Source organism: Rhinopithecus roxellana, chromosome 3, assembly GCF_007565055.1.
Source record: "Rhinopithecus roxellana isolate Shanxi Qingling chromosome 3, ASM756505v1, whole genome shotgun sequence".
NCBI classification, from domain to species: domain Eukaryota; kingdom Metazoa; phylum Chordata; class Mammalia; order Primates; family Cercopithecidae; genus Rhinopithecus; species Rhinopithecus roxellana.
The window spans coordinates 164,205,360-164,224,462 of record NC_044551.1 but is presented as its reverse complement, the minus strand read 5'-3'; the positions used below and the strand labels follow the sequence as shown (position 1 = coordinate 164,224,462).

The 19,103-nt window shown below is 33.6% G+C and overlaps 1 protein-coding gene across 4 annotated transcripts in view; it reads right to left on the bottom strand.

The window, feature by feature from the left end:
* Window positions 1-214: 214 nt before the first annotated feature.
* The window catches only part of YTHDC2 (YTH domain containing 2), an 81,021-nt gene continuing 62,132 nt past the window's right edge, over window positions 215-19,103 (bottom strand). For all 4 annotated transcript variants that reach the window (XM_010375829.2, XM_030927515.1, XM_030927516.1 and 1 more), the window contains 7 exons: window positions 14,990-15,099; window positions 12,976-13,268; window positions 10,226-10,403; window positions 4,240-4,443; window positions 3,301-3,483; window positions 2,092-2,179; window positions 215-1,999 (listed from right to left, as the gene is read on the bottom strand). In XM_010375829.2, the coding sequence (XP_010374131.1) occupies window positions 2,099-2,179; window positions 3,301-3,483; window positions 4,240-4,443; window positions 10,226-10,403; window positions 12,976-13,268; window positions 14,990-15,099 (1,049 nt within the window). In that variant the 3' untranslated portion in view covers window positions 215-1,999; window positions 2,092-2,098. The remainder of the gene's footprint in view (window positions 2,000-2,091; window positions 2,180-3,300; window positions 3,484-4,239; window positions 4,444-10,225; window positions 10,404-12,975; window positions 13,269-14,989; window positions 15,100-19,103) is intronic.

Sequence of the window (19,103 nt, the reverse complement as noted above, 5' to 3'; positions counted from 1 at the left end):
AGCTGGGACTACAGGCGCCCGCCACCTCGCCCGGCTAGTTTTTGTATTTTTTAGTAGAGACGGGGTTTCACTGTGTTAGCCAGGATGGTCTCGATCTCCTGACCTCGTGATCCGCCCGTCTCGGCCTCCCAAAGTGCTGGGATTACAGGCTTGAGCCACCGCGCCCGGCCAACTTAGTCTTATTATAAAGTATAAGAAATAAGATCTGAATAACTTAATAGAATTTCATTTTAATAAGTATATTTAAAGTTTATCACTTCCAAAAAACAGCATTTTAATTACATTCAAGTTGTATTCATTTTAAATACCAACAAACCCATCATTTACATATAGAGCTAGATATTACAAAACAGATGGAAATTAAAACAAGTTTTTTTTTGAAGTCCTTCCAAATTTAGAACATTGTAAACTATGAAGTATATACCTAAAAAATTTACACATTATCAGGGAAACACAAGTTGCTCTAATAGGAAAAGAACTATAATACACATACACTGGAATACAATTCACATAGGTTCAATTTACAGGTATGTCTTAGAGTACAAAAAACCCCCAAAAGCTAATAACTAGAAATATAGGCAAAATTATAGCTGACTTTCTAAACTAATGCACCACTATATAATGCTTTCCTAGAGAAAGTAAAAGGGTTCTCAAGATTTTATGTTGACCCATGATTTTTCACTTGTTCTCAAATATAAAACCAGAGTTTTCTTTTTGTCTTTAATTTACACTGTTTGTTTGCTTTTATAAGAATAACTAAAATGTGTCATGAGAAGTGCTATCAAACCTGTCTATTTAGAGCTCAGACATTTCTTTCATTTTTCCCTGTTGCTCTATTTTCCCTTCAAAAAGTCTCTAAGGAAATTTTATAAACAGTGGTGGTAAAAAGATAAATAATTCTGAGATGGCAAAGAAATATGAGACTTGGCACTAGCACACGTTTACAAAAAAAAAATCCCCCATTTATTAAACCATATATGTGAAAAAGGAAAATCATATCTGAAAACATAAGCCAGTGAAAACATACTGAAAAAAAATGGAAGGCGGCACTTAGAATTGTGGGGCTTGCAGGTTTTACTTTGGAAGACACACAGCAAGCAAGCTACCAGTTGAGAATTTTTAAAAACTTGTATGAAGTTGTTTAAATTTTGAACTTGTTTCAGTCAAGTTGTAGCCAAAACAAAAAGGTCATAATTGCTGTGCTCATATAAGAGATGTGAGGAGGGAGGAAGGGAGAAATGCAGGGAAGGAGGGGGGAGAGGACGAAGGGAGGGAGAGGGAGGAAAGAGTAAGGTACACATCAGGTTAAAAGGGCAGGATTAGGAATAAAATTAAGCACTTAATCTAATCTGATCAGGAAGAAACTTTGCCCCATATTCAGTTTTTATTGCATTTCATAATCACAAAAAAAGAACATCCATCTTATTTCTTAATGTGTCTCAAGTTAAAAATGGCAGAATGAATAGCCCTTAGTTAGCACATAAGATTTTTAAAAGGGACATTTGTAGAATTTCAGTGCTTTTGTTGTTGTCCTTGTTGTTTTCCCCGCTTCTTTTCATAGGTGTTGATGTATTTGCTTTCTAATGATAATCTTAAGAGTTGACTCTTCTAAAATGGTGTTCAGATGTTCTGACATATTCAGGTCTTTCTTAAACAACTTACTCTGCATTAAAAAGTCATCAATAAGAACTGTAATTCGGTGTTTTTAAAAATGAAATGTTTAACTTCAAATTAAGTTTGTTTAAAATAACTGCTATTGTGCCAAATGATGAAACTATTTTATTCATTACAAACATCATATAATCATTCTCTATGATCACTATAAAAATTTAAATGATTCCTTTCTCTTGTATATGAAGATGGTAGTTCTAAAGCTACACTCTAAAAAAAAAAAAAGTGTTAAAAAGCCCATTCGTAGCACACACTCCATCTCAGTTTTTGAAAGTCAGTGCATTCAGTGGTTATAAATAGGTATGATGTTCTTCCACAGCTAAGAGTTCTAGAAGAAAGGGGAAAAAAAAAAGATAAATAATCTGAAAAGTTCCTAATGATCACAAATACTGCCAATACTCAAAGTCAAGATGGTATAACCTGAGTGTCAATCAGTTGTGTTTTTTTCTCCCAAGGGAAGACGTTCCCATAACTGGAGCAACTGTTCACCAACCTGAGGTTCTAGTTCCTAGATAAATCAGAAGTCAAAATAAACATAAAAAGAACTGGATTGAAAATTTTTAATGACCAAAACCTATACTGATAAAAATGTAACAAAAACACTTTAAATTTCATTTTCCTACCACAGTATGCTAAAATCATATGGTATGAATTGTTCTAATTCTTTGCTTTAAGGTTTATGGAGTTGACTTCCAGATTTAAGATTACAGTTAATCTGCAAAATCTCTCAACTTTTGTGACAAAATGGCAACAGATTCCCATGGAGTCCTTCTGGAACTGTTTCTACTTAAAAATAATGGATTTTGTTTTTAATAGAGATTTAGCAAAAGCACTCAGCTGGAACTTCCAAAGGTTTACTGTGAAACCTAGCATATTTGATGTTGGGTTTTTCCCACAAAACTCTGTTAAGCAACTACATCTTCTTATCTTGAAAATTATTAAAATAGTTTTTCTTCTAAGAATTATTTCTAACTAACAGATATTTCTTCAAAATCATTACAGAATAAAAATGAAATTATTCTCACACAACTGAAAAGAATGCCACTTTATAGTCCTCCTGTGGAATGCTACCTATGATAAGCACTTAAGAGGAACCTAAACACTTTTTACACAGTGATTTGAAACGAGTCATACTGGTTCAGATACATAACTAGCTGTGTAGCCTTAGGCAAAACTAATCTTTGAGTCTATTTTCTCCTATATAAAATTGGACTAATAATTTAATCATAAGAAATAAATTATATCTTATAAAGCAGCTAGCATAGTATTTGGTCAATATATATTAATTTGCATCATCTTAACTAGCTTAAAATGCATGTGAGTAGCATCATGAAGACAAAGCAAAACATAACAGAAATAAACAAGCCACTAGAATATAAAAGGTTATTTACTTTACATAATTAAAGCCAAAGAGAAGTTAAATACTATTGTCATCTTGAGACTCTGATTGCAACGAACAATCAGACACATTTACAAGTAGGTTTTTACTAGCTTTTTACAAACCTGAACCCGTTTCCCATGTGCATATGGAATGTAAAATTTGTACTCTTACATTTTATTCTCAATTAAAGCACTGGATAACAAGAAAACAAAGAGAAATAAAAGTTAAAAAAAAATGCCATTGTATACCTGCCCATCCCTGCTTATCTGCACTTTCTTGTTGTCATTCCATGGATTGAGTAAATGGTGTGCAAATTGAAAGGGAAGGCTTTCTTTTCGTATCCACTCCACTTTAAATACTCCTCCTAGTCCCGCAGAGCCCCAGTCTTGACTCTTTTCCCTTCCAATCTCAGAAGACATCCTAGAAAATCCCTGTAGGTAAAATGGGAGGAAGGAATAGAGGTGAGGAGGAGATTAACATGTCTAAATTTATCTGAGAAGGCTGAGTTTTTAAAATTTTAAGATAAAGATATAATATTAAAATAACAGAAACCTAACGAAAACAAAAAACAGGCTACTTATTAAATTTTTCATTAAAAGCTCTGTTAGCAAATTTTAGGAAAAAAACAGTTCTAGCCTCCTAACAATTTCAAATATCAATAGTAATTTCTAAATAAAACAGCAATAGTTCTAAGTCCATATTTATTCCATAATAAATGGATACAAGTTAACTTCTAGGCTTTCATTTCCAAAAATTGTAACAAACATCAAATAATAAATGTATTATTTTATAAATTCAGGTATGCATTAAGTCAAGATGGGTGATGGTTAAGAAACATACTTAGTTTATTGATTGTCAATACTAACTTCCTTGGCCTATTTAAATAAATATTTTACCAAAAGGTCAAGCTTCTCATTACTTTGAATCCACCTGAGAATTAGTAAATCTAAAGTTGTCTTCAGAAGGAAACATAGTTTATCTGGAAAGACTCTGGTAAGGCAAGGCAAAAACAAAGAGGACTTCAGTCCTATCATCCTCTAAAGAGATGCAATATATCCCTCATTCTCAATCAAGCAAAAGACATTCTTGCATTCTGATGCAATGAAAAGCCAGCTGTTTTTCTAAAAATCTCTATGATTTAACCTATAGCCAGAACAACCCCATTTTACTGATTCAGGGTGGCTCACCTGGAAATGTCCAGATCCTTGAACAGAAAATACCAAGTAAACCATGCCGCTTTCCCAAAAGGCTCGATTTAGCTTCCGTTCATTACTAGGAGTTGTAGACCAGATACCCTTCTGTTGAGAAATTTCAAGGTTTCTCAAATTGCTACTCTTCATTATGAAGTATCGAACAGGCATGTTTGGTCTTGGTGAAGGAGATTTTGATCCCTATAAAAGAATACATAAGTTCTTGAAAGGTAATCTGACCTTTCAAAACCAATAGGCTCCATTAAATAACATCTTCATAAACATATAAGCCAAAATATTTTACCATATATTCAACAAATGCAAATAGCTCTATCATGTCTGAAACCTATACAAGACTCAACCAAAATAAAGTTAGCTAAAAACAAGTACTCATTTTCAGAGCATTCAAAATCCCTTATCAACAAAGGATCCTGGAGTACCAACTTTGGTTTATACCTCAAATATACTTTCAGAAAATGTTTTAATACACTTTCAAAATCGGAAAACAAAACATATATTTCTCCAGCTTACTGCCTGGAGGCAGTTTTCAGAGGACAAAGAAAAACAGTCCAGTGGTCTCATTAAGTTGTGCAGAAAGAAACTGGAGTTCAGAGACCGAAGTGGCTACTGTGCATGGCAATGTACTATGTTAGATAGAAAGGAGCTGCACATAAAGAGAGCTCCAAAGAAAATGCAGAGGGGTTCCCACAAGTTTTTGGCTAAGTACTGACCTGAACATGAGTGAGAAAAAAGATAAATAACCCAAGGCTAGGGAAAGATCCAAAGGAAAACAAGTAGACCAAACAATTCCTAGAGCTCACACATGGCTGGGAATATTTCATGTTATCTTCAGCCAGAACAGATAGAACCTGTAATACATATGGTACTGGCCCACAGAAGGGCCATACCTTAGTATTGGAACTAAATTAATAACAGTATAAAGACTGCTCTAGCCCGACCCTAACATTGCTTAAAAGCAAACTTCAAAAGGATTCAACTGATTGCAACTAAACTGAATCAGAACAAAGTCTAACCCTATTGAAAGGGATATACAAAAACCGAGCTGCCCAACAAAATTACAAGAAACACAAAACAGGAGAATATACAAAGGTTGTTATTTACATAATGAAGGCCAAAGAGAAGTTAAATATTGTTGTCATCTTGAGACTCTGATTGCAATGAGCAATCAGACACATTTACAAGTAGATTTTTACTAGCTCTTTACAAATCTGAACCCATTTCCCATGTGCATATGGAATATAAAATTTGTACTCTTACATTTTCTCCACAAAGCACTGGATAACAAGAAGACAAAACAGAAACAAAAGTGAAAGAAAAAAATGCCAAAAGTAATACACAGAAACAGTCTCAGAGATGACTGAGTTCATGTAGTTAGGAGACAAGAATGTTAAAGCATCTGTTATAAAAACATTCATTATGTTCAAAAAAGTAGAGGAAAACTTGAACATAATGAGAGGAGAAATGGAAGATATTATTTACTTAATTTTTTTTAGGGAGACAGAGTCTCACTCTGTCATCCAGGCTGGAATGGCACAATCATAGCTCACTATAACTTCAAATTCCTGGGTTCACGTGATCCTCCTGCCTCAGCCTCCCCCGAAGCTAGCAATACAGGTGGCCCATCACCATGCCCAACTAGTTTTTTTATTCTTTTGTAGAGATGATGGGGTCTTCCTACGTTGCCCAGGTTGTTCTCAAACTCCTGGCCTCAAGCTATCATCACAACCTGGCCTCCCAAACCATTGGGATTACAGACATAAACCAAGCCCAGCCAGAAGATATATATACATATATATATGTGTGTGTGTATATATATATTTTTAAAATTTTTAAAAGACCCGAAAGGAACTTCTAGAGATGAAAATACAGCATTTGAAAACACATGAGAAGGAAAGAACACCAGATTAGACACCAAAAATGACTGAAAAAAATGAAGAGAACATCAGTGACCTGTGGAACCATATGAAATGGTCTTGTATCTGTGTATCCAGAGTCCCAGAAAGGAGGTTCTTCAGGCAGAAGTAAATAATACAAAGTGCACATTCGTATTAACACAAAAGAATAATGAGCACAAGATTAGTAAATAATAAATATAAAAATATATTTTTCTGGCTTTGAAATCTTTGTACAAGGTAATTGACTATGTAAAATAAAAATAATACATTATAGCATTTATATAAAAACAAAATGTATGAAAACAGTAACACAAAGGAGTAAAGTGTAAAATAAAAGAACACTGTTGGCCAGGCGCGGTGGCTCACGCTTGCAATCCCAGCACTTTGGGAGGCTGAGGTGGGCGGATCACTTGAGATCAAGAGTTCGAGACCAGCCTGACCAACATGGTGAAACCCTGTCTCTACTAAAAAATACAACAAATTAGCCAGGCGTGGTGGCACATGCCTGTAATCCCAGTTACTCAGGAGGCTGAGGCAGGAGAATGGCGTGAACCCAGGAGGTGGAGCTTGCAGTGAGCTGAGATCACACCACTGCACTCCAGCCTGGGTGACAGAGTGAGACTGTCTCAAAAAATAAAAAATAAAAATAAATAAATAAATGGCTTCATTAGTGAATTCTATCAAATATTCAAGGAAGAAATAATACCAATTCTACACATCTCTTCTAAAATACTGAAGTGGGACAAACACTTCCCAACTAATCTTATGAGGCCAGCATTACTCTGACATCAAAACCATACAAAGATACATAACGAAAAAGAACTACAGCATAATGCCCCTCATGAACAAAGATCCCTCATTTAACAAAATCAAATCCAGCAATATATAAAAATAACACCACGACCAAGTGAGGTATAAACATAAGAAAATCAAGCAAGGAATTCACCATACTAATAGACAAAAAATGCTTTCCTCCTAAGATCAAGGCAAAGATATGTGGCTCTCAACACTGAACAACATTTTACTGGAGGCTCTGGCCAGAGAGATAAGGTAAAAAAGAAATAGCAATCAGATTGAAAAGGAAAAAAAGTAAAACTATCTTTATTATCAGAGGGCATAAAAAGCTAATGGAATTAATAAATGAAGTAAGGTCATAAGACTCAGGGCAAATATACAAATATCAAATGTATTTGTACATACTAGCAATGAACACCTGCAATTAAAATTCTAAAAAACAGTATCAAAAACATTAAATACTTAGGGATAAATTTAACAAAAAATGTGTAATACTTGTACTCTGAAATTTATAAAACATTGTTGAGGGAAATTAAAGACTATCCAAATAATGAACAGATATACTATGCTTATGGATTAGAAGACTAAAAAGTGTTGATTGTTGATTTTTTTCAAATTGATCTATAGATTCAATGCAATTCCACTCAAAATACCAACTGTAGAAACTGATGAGCTGACTTTAAAGTTTATACGAAAGTACAAAGGACCTGGAACAGCCAAAACAATATTGAAGAAGATAAACAAAGTTGAAGGACAACTGATTGAAGGTGAAGGATTAACTGATTTCAAGACTTACTATAAAGCTACTAAAATAATGTCAGTGTACCACCGGCAAATATATATATAAAATACCATATATAAATATACTATATATTATATATATTAATAATATATAAATGCATAGTATATAAATATATTAATATATATCATATATTGAGAGAGAGAGGGGGAGAAAGAGAGAGAGAGACAGATTAATGAAACTAAAGAGTCCAATAAGTAGACCACATATTTACGGCCAGTTGATTTTTAACAAAGGTGTCAAAGTAACTCAATGGAAAAAAAAATGGTTTTTAACAAATGGTACTTGAACAATTGTATAAGCAAAAGATTGCCAACTATAAAATTTCTAAAAGAAAACACAGGAGAAAATTATGATCTTGGGTTTGGTACACAAAATTTCTTAGTACAGAAAAAATACAAATCATAATAGAAAAAGTTGATGAAATGGACTCCATCAAAATGAAAAACATTTGCTCTTCAAAAGATACTGTTAAGGAAATGGAAAAACAACATTATCTAACACATATTGTTAGAAAACATATGCAAAACATATAATAATTAAGCCTTGTACCCAGAATATACAGAAAACTCTTACAACTCAGTGAAAGATGACAAATCACCAAAAACTAACAACAAAAAATGAACTAAAATTTGAACATTTCACAAAGATGATACACAATGGCTAATAAGCACATGAAAAGATGCTCAACATCATTAGTAACTGGGAAAATACAAATTAAAACTATAATGGCCTATTACTACATACCCAACTGGAATGGCTAAAATTACAAAGGCTAATAATGCCAAATACTGTCAAGAATATGGAACAAATGGAACTCTTAAAGATTGTTAAAAGAAATGCAACATAGTACTGTCATTTTGGAAAACAGTTGGACAGTTTCTTGTAAAGCTAAATATACATTTATCAAACACCTCAAACAATACTAATCCTAGGGATTTGCCAAAGAATAGAAGACATATTTAGACACAAAGATTTAACTTGAATGTTAGTACCAGTTAGTACAATGTTAGCAACTTTATTCATAACAGCCAAAAAGTGCAAACAACCCAAATGTCCATCAACTGATGAATGGAAAAACAAACCAGTCTATCTAGAAATGGAATACTACTCAGCAATAAGATAAACTAATAATATACTCAACAATATGGATAGATTGTTGATACATTCAATCTTATGTATGTAGCATTTTGTGTCTGGTTTATTTCACTTAATATAATTTCAAAAGGATTCTATTAAGTGAAATAAGCCAGACACAAAACGTTACATATATATGATTCCATTTACAGGAAATTCCAGAAAAGGCAAAACTCAAGGGACAAAGAGCAGAACAGTGGGTTACCAGGGAGTAGGGGTGATGGAAATATGTAGATGACTGTGGTATAGTTACATGATTGTTTACATTTGTCAAAATTCATTAAATTATACAGTTTAAACTGGTGAACTTTATTGTAAATTACACCTGAATAAAGGTGTATAAATAAACCAAAAAACTTCAGAACCTAAGAATGCAAATCTACAAAAACATTTATTTTCCTCTTATTTAACAAAGAGTATTTCAATAGACACATTCACCAAAATACAATATTCAGCTAAATAACCTCTAATCAAATACCTACTCAGCTACTAAAACAGGAAAGTAACAGTAATCACATCATGAACATTTGAAATTATTCTTATTACAAGTTTTTTTAAAGGTACAGTTTTCAATTCCATATCAACATTTCCTACCTTCCTAACCCTATCCTACATTTTGTTTTTTAAATATAACCACTGTAGAAATCAATTAACAACAGACAGAAACCACTGTTTTCAATTCTGAAATTATAAACCAAAGTTAAATTAATCTTTTTGTTATTTATTTTAGCAAAAAAGTTTCTAAAGGGCTGGGCATGGTGGCTCACACCTGTAATGCCTGCCACTTGGAGGCTGAGATGGGAGGATCACTTGAGCCCAGGAGTTTGAGGCCAACCTAGGCAACAAAGGGAGATCCCCATCTACAGAAAAAGAATTTTTCTTTAATCAGCTTGGCATGGTGGCATGCACCTGTGGTCCCAGTTACTCAAAAGCTGAGGTGTGAAGATCACTTGAGCCCAGGAGTTCAAGGCTGCAGTAGATATGATTGTACCACAACACTCCAGCCTGGGTAAAAGAGTGAAACCCCATCTCAAAAAAAAAAGGTTTGAAACAAATAGCAAACAAATAATAAACAGCCTAACTATGTGCCAGTAGTGAATGATCTATAGTTTTAAAACATTCTAAAATACCCCCAAGATGGTAATAACTAGATATATTTGGCACACAGGAAAAATTTTACATTTACTCAAAGTGTATCAAGTTTGCTAGCTTCAACTTACATCTAGAAAAGAGGCCACAATTAGAAAAGTACTCTAATTGTTTTACAATTTTATTTACCTAGCATTACATGTGCTACAAATCTGTTCCTTACTACATTTTCTTTCAGATACTCTACCTTTCCTGAGGATGGAGGAGAAGGACTAGCACAAGGACTTGGGTAACTACTGCTGTCTGTAGATTTCACAGAAGACTGATCTGATTGGTCCTCGGTGCCTCGTTTAGGATGTAAAATTCCTCTATCTTTGTACTTCTGAGGTGGGTATAATGCTGGAGATGGAGATTTCATCAGTATTCTTGAGCAAGAAGGAGGAAGCAAAGATCAGTTATATATAAGTTCGTAATACAAAGATCGGTTATATATAAGTTTATAATACAAAGCAGATGCCATTTTAATCCAAAGTCCCAATGATCTTATGATTTATGGAATATTACTTAAAAATACTAAGGTCAGGAAATATAGATGTCTATGACAGTTCTAAATTTACACCTAACTGGGTATGAGATCCTGGGCAAGCCTCTTAACTTATTGGAGCTTTAATATCCTTATCTGTTAAATAAAAGGATTATATCTAAACTCCAAGATTTTTCTATTCTAAAATTCTATGAATAAATGCCACAAACATGGCAGTCAGGAATTTCATAATTTTTCTTAAAGTACGGGTCTTTTTGGGACAATCAGACATTAAGTGCTTCCTGATATATTGCAATATAAAGTTCACAACACCACCTATAAAATATTATTGTTAAAACATTGGATCCAATCAAGCCCTGAGAGCTAACCACCAGCTTACATAAGATACATAGGGTATGGAGTCCGGGCGCAGTGGCTCACGCCTGTAATCCCAGCACTTTAGGAGGCTGAGGTGGGCAGATCATGAGGTCAGGAGTTCGAGACCAGTCTGACTAACATGGTGAAACCCCACCTCTACTAAAAATACAAAAATTAGCCGGGCGTGGTGGCGTGCATCTGCAAGTCCAGCTACTCAGAAGACTGAGGCAGGAGAATTGCTTGAACCCAGGAAGCGGAGGTTACAGTGAGCTGAGATTGCGCCACTGCACTCCAGCCTGGGCGACAAAGCGAGACTGTCTCAAAAAATAAAACATAAAAATAAATAAAAAATAAAAGATACATAGGGTATAGAAATAAATAGTGCCAGGAAAAAGCAGAGACAAATCCAGAATGTAGGACATCTCACAGTACCACTGACCTAGTTTCTTGAACATTTCACCGACTTGATTTATCTAACATTATTTTGTTTTTTCTTTCTTGCTTCTTTTCTGTTTTGGCTTACATATTTAAAAGTAAATCCCACACATCATGTCATTTTATCCTTCCATATTTAAATATGCATCTGTTAAAATGGGTGCATTGTCCCTACATAACCAATCCCAATAAAATTATAATTTCCTCAATTGTCTCAAATTATTGATTCATTTGCATCAGCATACAAGGAACACTCATGCATTATATATTAGTATGTCATGTTTCTTGAATCTAACAGAATTTTTCATAGGCTGGTTTAGGAATAACTCTGCTACAGAATAATTCCTATGGAAATATATTCCCACATTCTAAATAACTAATGCTCAAGAAAATTCTAGAACAATATTTTCAAAAAGTGGGGAGTATCTAAGTAAAAAATGTACTTTTTAGTCTCCCTTTTTCTCAGCAGAGTCTAGACCAGAAAGAAAGGTTCAGGCACGCATTTTATAAGCTTTCCTTGGAAACTGGTTAAATTACTACTAAAATGTAGTATCTGAAGAACATGGAAACCAATGTTTTATTCCTCTTTAATTAAAGTCTTAAATGATATTAAGCCTTTATATTTCATTCAAATATGCAAAAATCTGATCAAAAAAAGGCACTAAAAACCCCACCTGATCCTTGAAAAACAGTAAGCATTATGTATTTTTTATGTTTCCATTGTTTCTATTTTCAGTTTAACTATAAAATCAAATTCTTATTATAGAGACTTTTCTACAGTATTGCCAAAACTAGCCTCATAGCCAAGAATGTTTTTTGTTATGAATTTTAACAAGGTGAAAACCTGATATAAAATAACTTAAATTTGATTCTAACAAACGTTTTTATAACCAGAAACACTTCTGAATCATGGCCAATGATTTACTGTAACCACTATCATATTACTGGAATATATTTTTTACATAAATAATTCAGTATGAAGTGTCTCATTAATATTCATAAACAAAAACAACACATTTAATTGCAAAAGAACAAAAGAAGAATTTGGCTAAATTATAACAGAAATGTTGTCATATGACAGTAAATTTGTTTATTATATGCCTCCCCTCAATCAAATGTAAATCCTCTGGAGGAGATCTTATCTGTTTTGTACACTTCTAGATCCCTCACACCAAGAACTGGCATTGCATGTGTCACTGACTGAAGTACTTTTCTGTAGGAATGCTAGTCAGCAGTACCGATATCTAGATAAGGCTTATAAGGAGGTTGTTCTTCTAAACGGCCATAGCCAGTACAGCTCAGGGTATCTAGGTAAAATGTTACTTCACATATATCAAGTAAAATATATAATCTTTCTTAAAATACCTATATATTTTTGAGAGATCCAATTCTAGAAATTAGATATTTTGACCTTTTCCTGACAAAGAGTTGCCTTATTAAATAACTGACAGATACCAATAGTTTAAAATTCATTTTAACAATACTTAGAAGAATTAAGTTGGACAAGTAGAAAACTCTTTGCACGTTATTGCTACCTTTTCATGAATCTTAGATTATAAAAAAGTAATTTTTAAATATTATAAAAGCACATGATTATAAGATAAATAATTCATTTTCCTGAAGAAAAAGTGACCCACTTTGGTAAAATGTCATAAATTTACCTTTCTGCAGTAGTACACTCATCAGAAAATTCAGTATCTGCTGAACTTTTCCTACTATTATTTGACCTCCAAGAAGAGGCCAAAGGAAGCTCTTCTGAAGACATAGGCCTTGGCCTTTGACCAATCCCAGATGGTTGTTGTAAACCTGCAGACTGTTCTTCAGTGCTTAAAACAGCTATAATTGCTCTTATGGTAGCTTCATCAACTTGAGACCAAGGTTTAGATGGAGCTCTCATTCGGCGTAAAAATAAGCTATGCCACTTCTGTCTGAGCTGCAGCAATAAACTAGCTGCCTGTAACAGTTCAAATAGATACAAGCAAATGAATATCACATATGCAAAACACTTGTTTGATTAGTTTCCATTAGTTTGCAACTGTTTCCAATAAACATATTTCACATTTCATATAATTTACTACCAATTTCATTATTTTTAATGGGTGAATGAAATAAAATTTATTTATTATATTTTAGGCACTAAGACACAAAATCAAATTAAATAGTCTAATAAGAAAGACAGTAAACAATAGTTGTGGTAGAGTGTGATTAATACTGGAAAAGTAGCAGCAGGGTAAATAAAAATATGTGTAGTTCATAGTGTTATTTTAGTGCCTGTAGAACATCCAAATGATCATGTCCTGAAGGCAGCTGGATTCATAGAAAGGTCTAAGATACAGCTCTAAACTTGAAAGTCACCAGTTCGTAAATTATTGCAAAATATACACATAGAGGTAAAGTCTCCGGGGACCGTACAGAGGGAGTAAGAAGATAAGAGTAAGACACAAAGTGCTAGACAACTTAAAATTTAAGGCACAAACACATACAGCAGGGTCTGTGAAACAACTAAGAAGGACTGACTACACAGAAAGAATTAAGAAAGATTAATGTTACAGTAACTAGTGACAAAGAATTTGGGGCAGGAGTAAGGAAGAAAATTGGTGAAGGGCAGGAGTACAAAAAGGAGGATATGGACAATAGTGATAAATAATATAGAGAGGTCACATTTATCCAGGACAGCAGACTGACTTTGATAATATGAAGGACACAGTTGACCCTGGCAAGTACAGTTTCAGTGAAGTGATGGATTGGTGGGAATGGAAGTGAGAGTGTAGTAGGTTGAAGTGATGAATGAATGGATGCTAAAATAGTAAACCTAGCCAGTGTTAACTACTGACAGCTTGGCACCTCCCAAAAATGTATAGAGAATGATCTTGAACAGTAGAGATAGAATCAAGGGGAGGCTCTGTCACAAAAATTTGTAATTTGAAAAGAAACATTCCTCCTCCCTCAAACCCCCAATTCAGAAGTATATGAAAAAGAGAAAATAGTATGAAATCATATCTTTCTCTCAGAAACATAGTTATACAAAATAAAGGGAGTTCCTGTGTACCCGATACTCAATACTTTCTTATATATCCAGAAATATTCAAGGATTACTGCTATAGTTAGAAGTTTTTGTCCCCTCCAAAACTTCATGTTGAAACTTAACCTCCAATGCAATAGTAATGGGAGGTGTTGGCCTTTGAGGGGTGACTGAGTCATGAGGGCTCTGGCTTCACAAATGGGACTAAGTATCCTTATAAAAGAGCTTGATGGAGGGAATTTATCCCCTCTTGCCCTTCTGCCTTTTGCAGTGTGAGGACACAGTATTCCTCCACTCTAGAGGAGGCAGGGTTCAGCAGCCCTCGCCTGATGTCAGCACCTTGATCTCAGACTTAACATCCTTCAGAACTGTGAGAAATAAATTTCTGTTCTTTATAAATTACTATAGCAGCAACAACAGACTAAGACAATTACCTTGCTTAAATAATGAGCCACAACTAGGTTTTCCAAGTCCTCTGTTGGAATAAACCCCAATACAGAAAAGAATTAATGAGGTCCCTATGAAAACTGAAAAACAGCTGTATTCTCTGATACTAAGGGCTCAATAGTAAAGGAAAAATTTTTATCATACTATATATCAATTCACACTAACTGAATGAAAGAAATGTATTACACTACTTGAAAGCAACTTACCTCTGGCTCTAGTTTGAAATTGAGCCACTCATCAAGTTTCAAGGCTGCCAAATTAGCTGTAGTTTTGTCCTCCATTTCACTATCACTACTGTCATTGGGAATGCCATCCACTGTCCAAGTACATAATGAAAAAAAAAAATCACTTTTACCTTCTTACATTATGGCAAAAAACTTAGAAGAATAAATACGCTTCATATACACAAACCTTCCTGACATACAACAATTTGTGTGGGAAGTTCTTCAAAGCCAAAAGATCACATATTAAATCTCAATATTTATTTAAAAGGAAAAAAAAAGGGACAATTTGAAGACTATAATCTCTCATCATGATGCAACAAAACAAAAAAGAAAAGAATATAAAATTTGAAGCACAATCTTTAATAACTGGATGAAAAAGAACATAATTCAAGGAAGGAATGACTACACTACATATCAAGAACTATGAAAGGTGCCCAAAGTAATACTCTTATAAAGTCACAGCTAAATATATCTAAGAAAAATAGCATAAAACCCAAAGAATAGTAGAAGAAAATAGAAAATAAAAAAAGATGAATTAGAAAGACAAAATGATAATTAAAACTATAAGCCAGTTCTTTGTAAAGATTAATAGATAACCCTATGTAAATTTAATAAAGAAGAAAGCAAAAATCTATCTGCAAGATCAGGTGAAAATGAGATTATAAAAATTAATACAGAACGTATTATAAAATTAATATGAAATTGATATAGGCTAAAATATACAGCATGTATAAATAATAAATTTGAAATCTTCAAAGAAATTTATTATTTTCTACACAAAAATTACTAAAACTGAAAGTAGAGGAATTAGAAGAACCCAAATACATTTAAGGAAGAAATCAGAGATATCCTTAAAGAACATCAACAAAGAAATCCAGAACACCAAGTCTCTCAATTTTGCATGGAATCAAATAATGACCATTCCTTTAATGAGACAAATCTAAACCTAAACCAAAACCTGATTAACACCTGAAAGCTACATACCAGAACATGTATGAACACACACCACACAAACCCCTACAGGTGAGCCTCACCAATGAAGAGAAATATAAGTTTTAAATAAAATGTTAGAAAAATATCCAGCAATGTAATAAATCACACTTAGTCCAAAGAAGGTTTATTTTTAGAATAAAATAACAGTTCTGTAAGAAAATCTATATACCACATCAATAGACTAAATAATTTCTGATTATATGAACAAATGCTCAAATGCTATTTAGTAAATTCAACAAATTTTTAACACACATACAAAAACAAAACAAACAAACAAAAAACCTTCTATGCCAGGTTTGGTGACTCATGCCTATAGTCCCAGCTACTCAGGAGGCTAAGGTGGGAGGATCACTTGAGCCCTGGAGTTCAGGGTTACAGTGAGCTATGACTACTGCACCACTGCACTCCATCCTGAGTGACAGGGTGAAACCCTCTCTCTTAAAAAACACACAAACACACGCACAGACACACACACACAAAACACTATTCCGTTATTTAAAAGGAACCTTTTGTTAAAATTAACATTATAATCAATAGTATAACTTTAGAATCTGAAACTTTAAAATTCAGTAAGACAAAATGGACCATTAATTCAGTTTTCTAATATCTTCAAAAAGAAATTAAAGGAATACATTTTGGTAATAAATGAAAGTATTAGCACCTGAAGGTAATATAATTAAATAAATACAAAATCCAAAGGATTAATGAGTTTAGTAAAGTAACAAGGTACATAAAATATGTCTGCAATAATGTTTGTAAAGTTCAGCAAGAAAATTACACAAAGAGAATCCATTCACCATGACAACTGAAAACAGTAACAAAAGAATCTTAAGAATCACCTTAGGAAATATCCCCAACCTTTATAAAAGTTACCAAAAAATATATATTTTTTTAAGATAAATTTAAAATAAGGCATGGCTAAATAAAAGATACTAAATTTCCTGGATGGAAACATTAAATTAACATACAAAAAGAGGCCTAGGTGTGGTGGCTCACGCCTATAATCCCAACATTTTGGAAGGCCGGGGTGAGCAGATTGTTTGAGCGCAGGAGCTCAAGATCAGCCTGGGCAACATGGCGAAACCCATCTCTACAAAAAATATGAACATTAGCCAGGCATGGTGATGTGTGCCTTTAGTCCCAGCTACTAGGGAGACTGAGGTGGGAGAACCACTTGAGCCTGGGAGACAGAGGTTGCAATAGGCTGTAACTACACCACTGTACTTCAGCCGGAGGGACAGACCAAGACCCTGTCTCAAACAAACAAACAAACAAACAAACACAAAAGAATTGTTGTTTGCAAAAGGATTACAAGAAGATGACTAATGAATATTCATTATTTAAAAAATAGGTAAGATTATCAAACAATAGTTCAGTAACAGAAAGGCAGTAAAGAGTCACAGCTAGAGTTTCTACTACCAGATATAAGAATTTATTAAACAAAAATACTAAACAAGAAGGCGCAATATAAAGGCAGAAATGTAAAGGAACAGAGTACACAAAAAGGTTAAAGATATCAAATTTAATATGCAATCATGCAAGCTTTCTAAAGGAGGATATATAAGAACTACCTAATAAATTGTACAGATGAGGGGAAAGCACTTGGAAAAACTTAGATCTTTGTTTTAAGTCAGAATCAACACAACATGGTTTAAAAAATCTTAAAAATCAAATTATAGAAAACAAAAACAATAATTATCATATCAGTGGAAGGATGAAATTTTCTCAGTTTTGAAAGTGAATAGTATAGGAAAAGATTATTCAGTTTAAATACACAGCAATCAAAACTCAGAACTCAAAATACGTAACACTAAAATGAATAACAGATTGAACTGAACATGATAGAAAAAATATTAATGATATCTTTAAATTATAAAGCTATTATTCAAATTTTTGAGTAAAATACCAGTTTTTACTGATTCAGACTGACTAGGCATACAAATCAACCAAATAAATGGGTAGAAGATGAAAAAAAAAACTCAACTAAAGGGAAATATAAAGAAATGCATGGAGAGTTATTTCTGACAGAAATAAAAAGAGCAAATTAAGGAATCTTTAAATATTTTATCTTTAAAACCAACACCAAATGATGGCATAGTTGCCATGAAATTCACTCTCAATGGTGCTAATATGGTTGAGTATGGAGGAAGAACCATAAATAATATCTATACATTTTTATAAATTCCCACTTCAAAAAGTTTTATCACAAAGAAAATATTAAATGCATTAAAGCAAAAGGACACACAGATGAAGATGTCCATGTAGCAATGCCCCATAATCTCATAAATTATCAATCATACTATTTCTACTCTCTTCATACAAACTTAATGCCCTCAGTCTCTCAAAGCACATTCAATAGAGCTAATCACTCCCTTCCTTGAAACAGATTTACCTCCAACACTGAACCACTCTTTCTTCCGCTACTCAAATGTATACATTCTCTTTAGGAAACCCATTCTCATGTCTATAAATATCATTTACAAGCTGATGACTTCCAAATTTGTATTGCTAGCCCAGACATCTTCCCTGAGCTCCAGAAATGCATATCCAACTGCTTCCTGAAAAAAAAATTTACTTAGAATGTCTTAGCCATCTCAAACTTAACATGTCTAAAAAGAACCCTTAATTTCTCCCCTACACAACTTGCTCTTTGCAGTTTTCTGAATCTCAAATGAGTGACAAGCTACTATAACCAAAATCTGAGAATTGACTCCTCCCTTTCCCTTACTACCCACATTCAATCTAGCAGTTACTAGTACCTTCAAAATAATTTTATATCTACTTCTCTTCATATCCACAATCACTATCCTATCTCTGAGCCATCATCTTCTGTTAGAAGACCACTGCAAAAGCCTCCTACCTGCCTCCACTCTTCTATTATTGTAATTACTCCTGTAATTCATCCCCTTAGCCAAAATGACCTTTTGGAACATACCACATCATGTCATTCCTTCAACTTTTAATGGCTTCCTTTTCTTTGCATTTCTATGGCCTACAAGTCCATGCATTCCTTTCAACCTTATCGTTGCCCTCCTCCATTGACCAACACACTCCAATCACACAGCCTTTCTGTCAATTCCTAGATCATTTCCTAGCACAGACT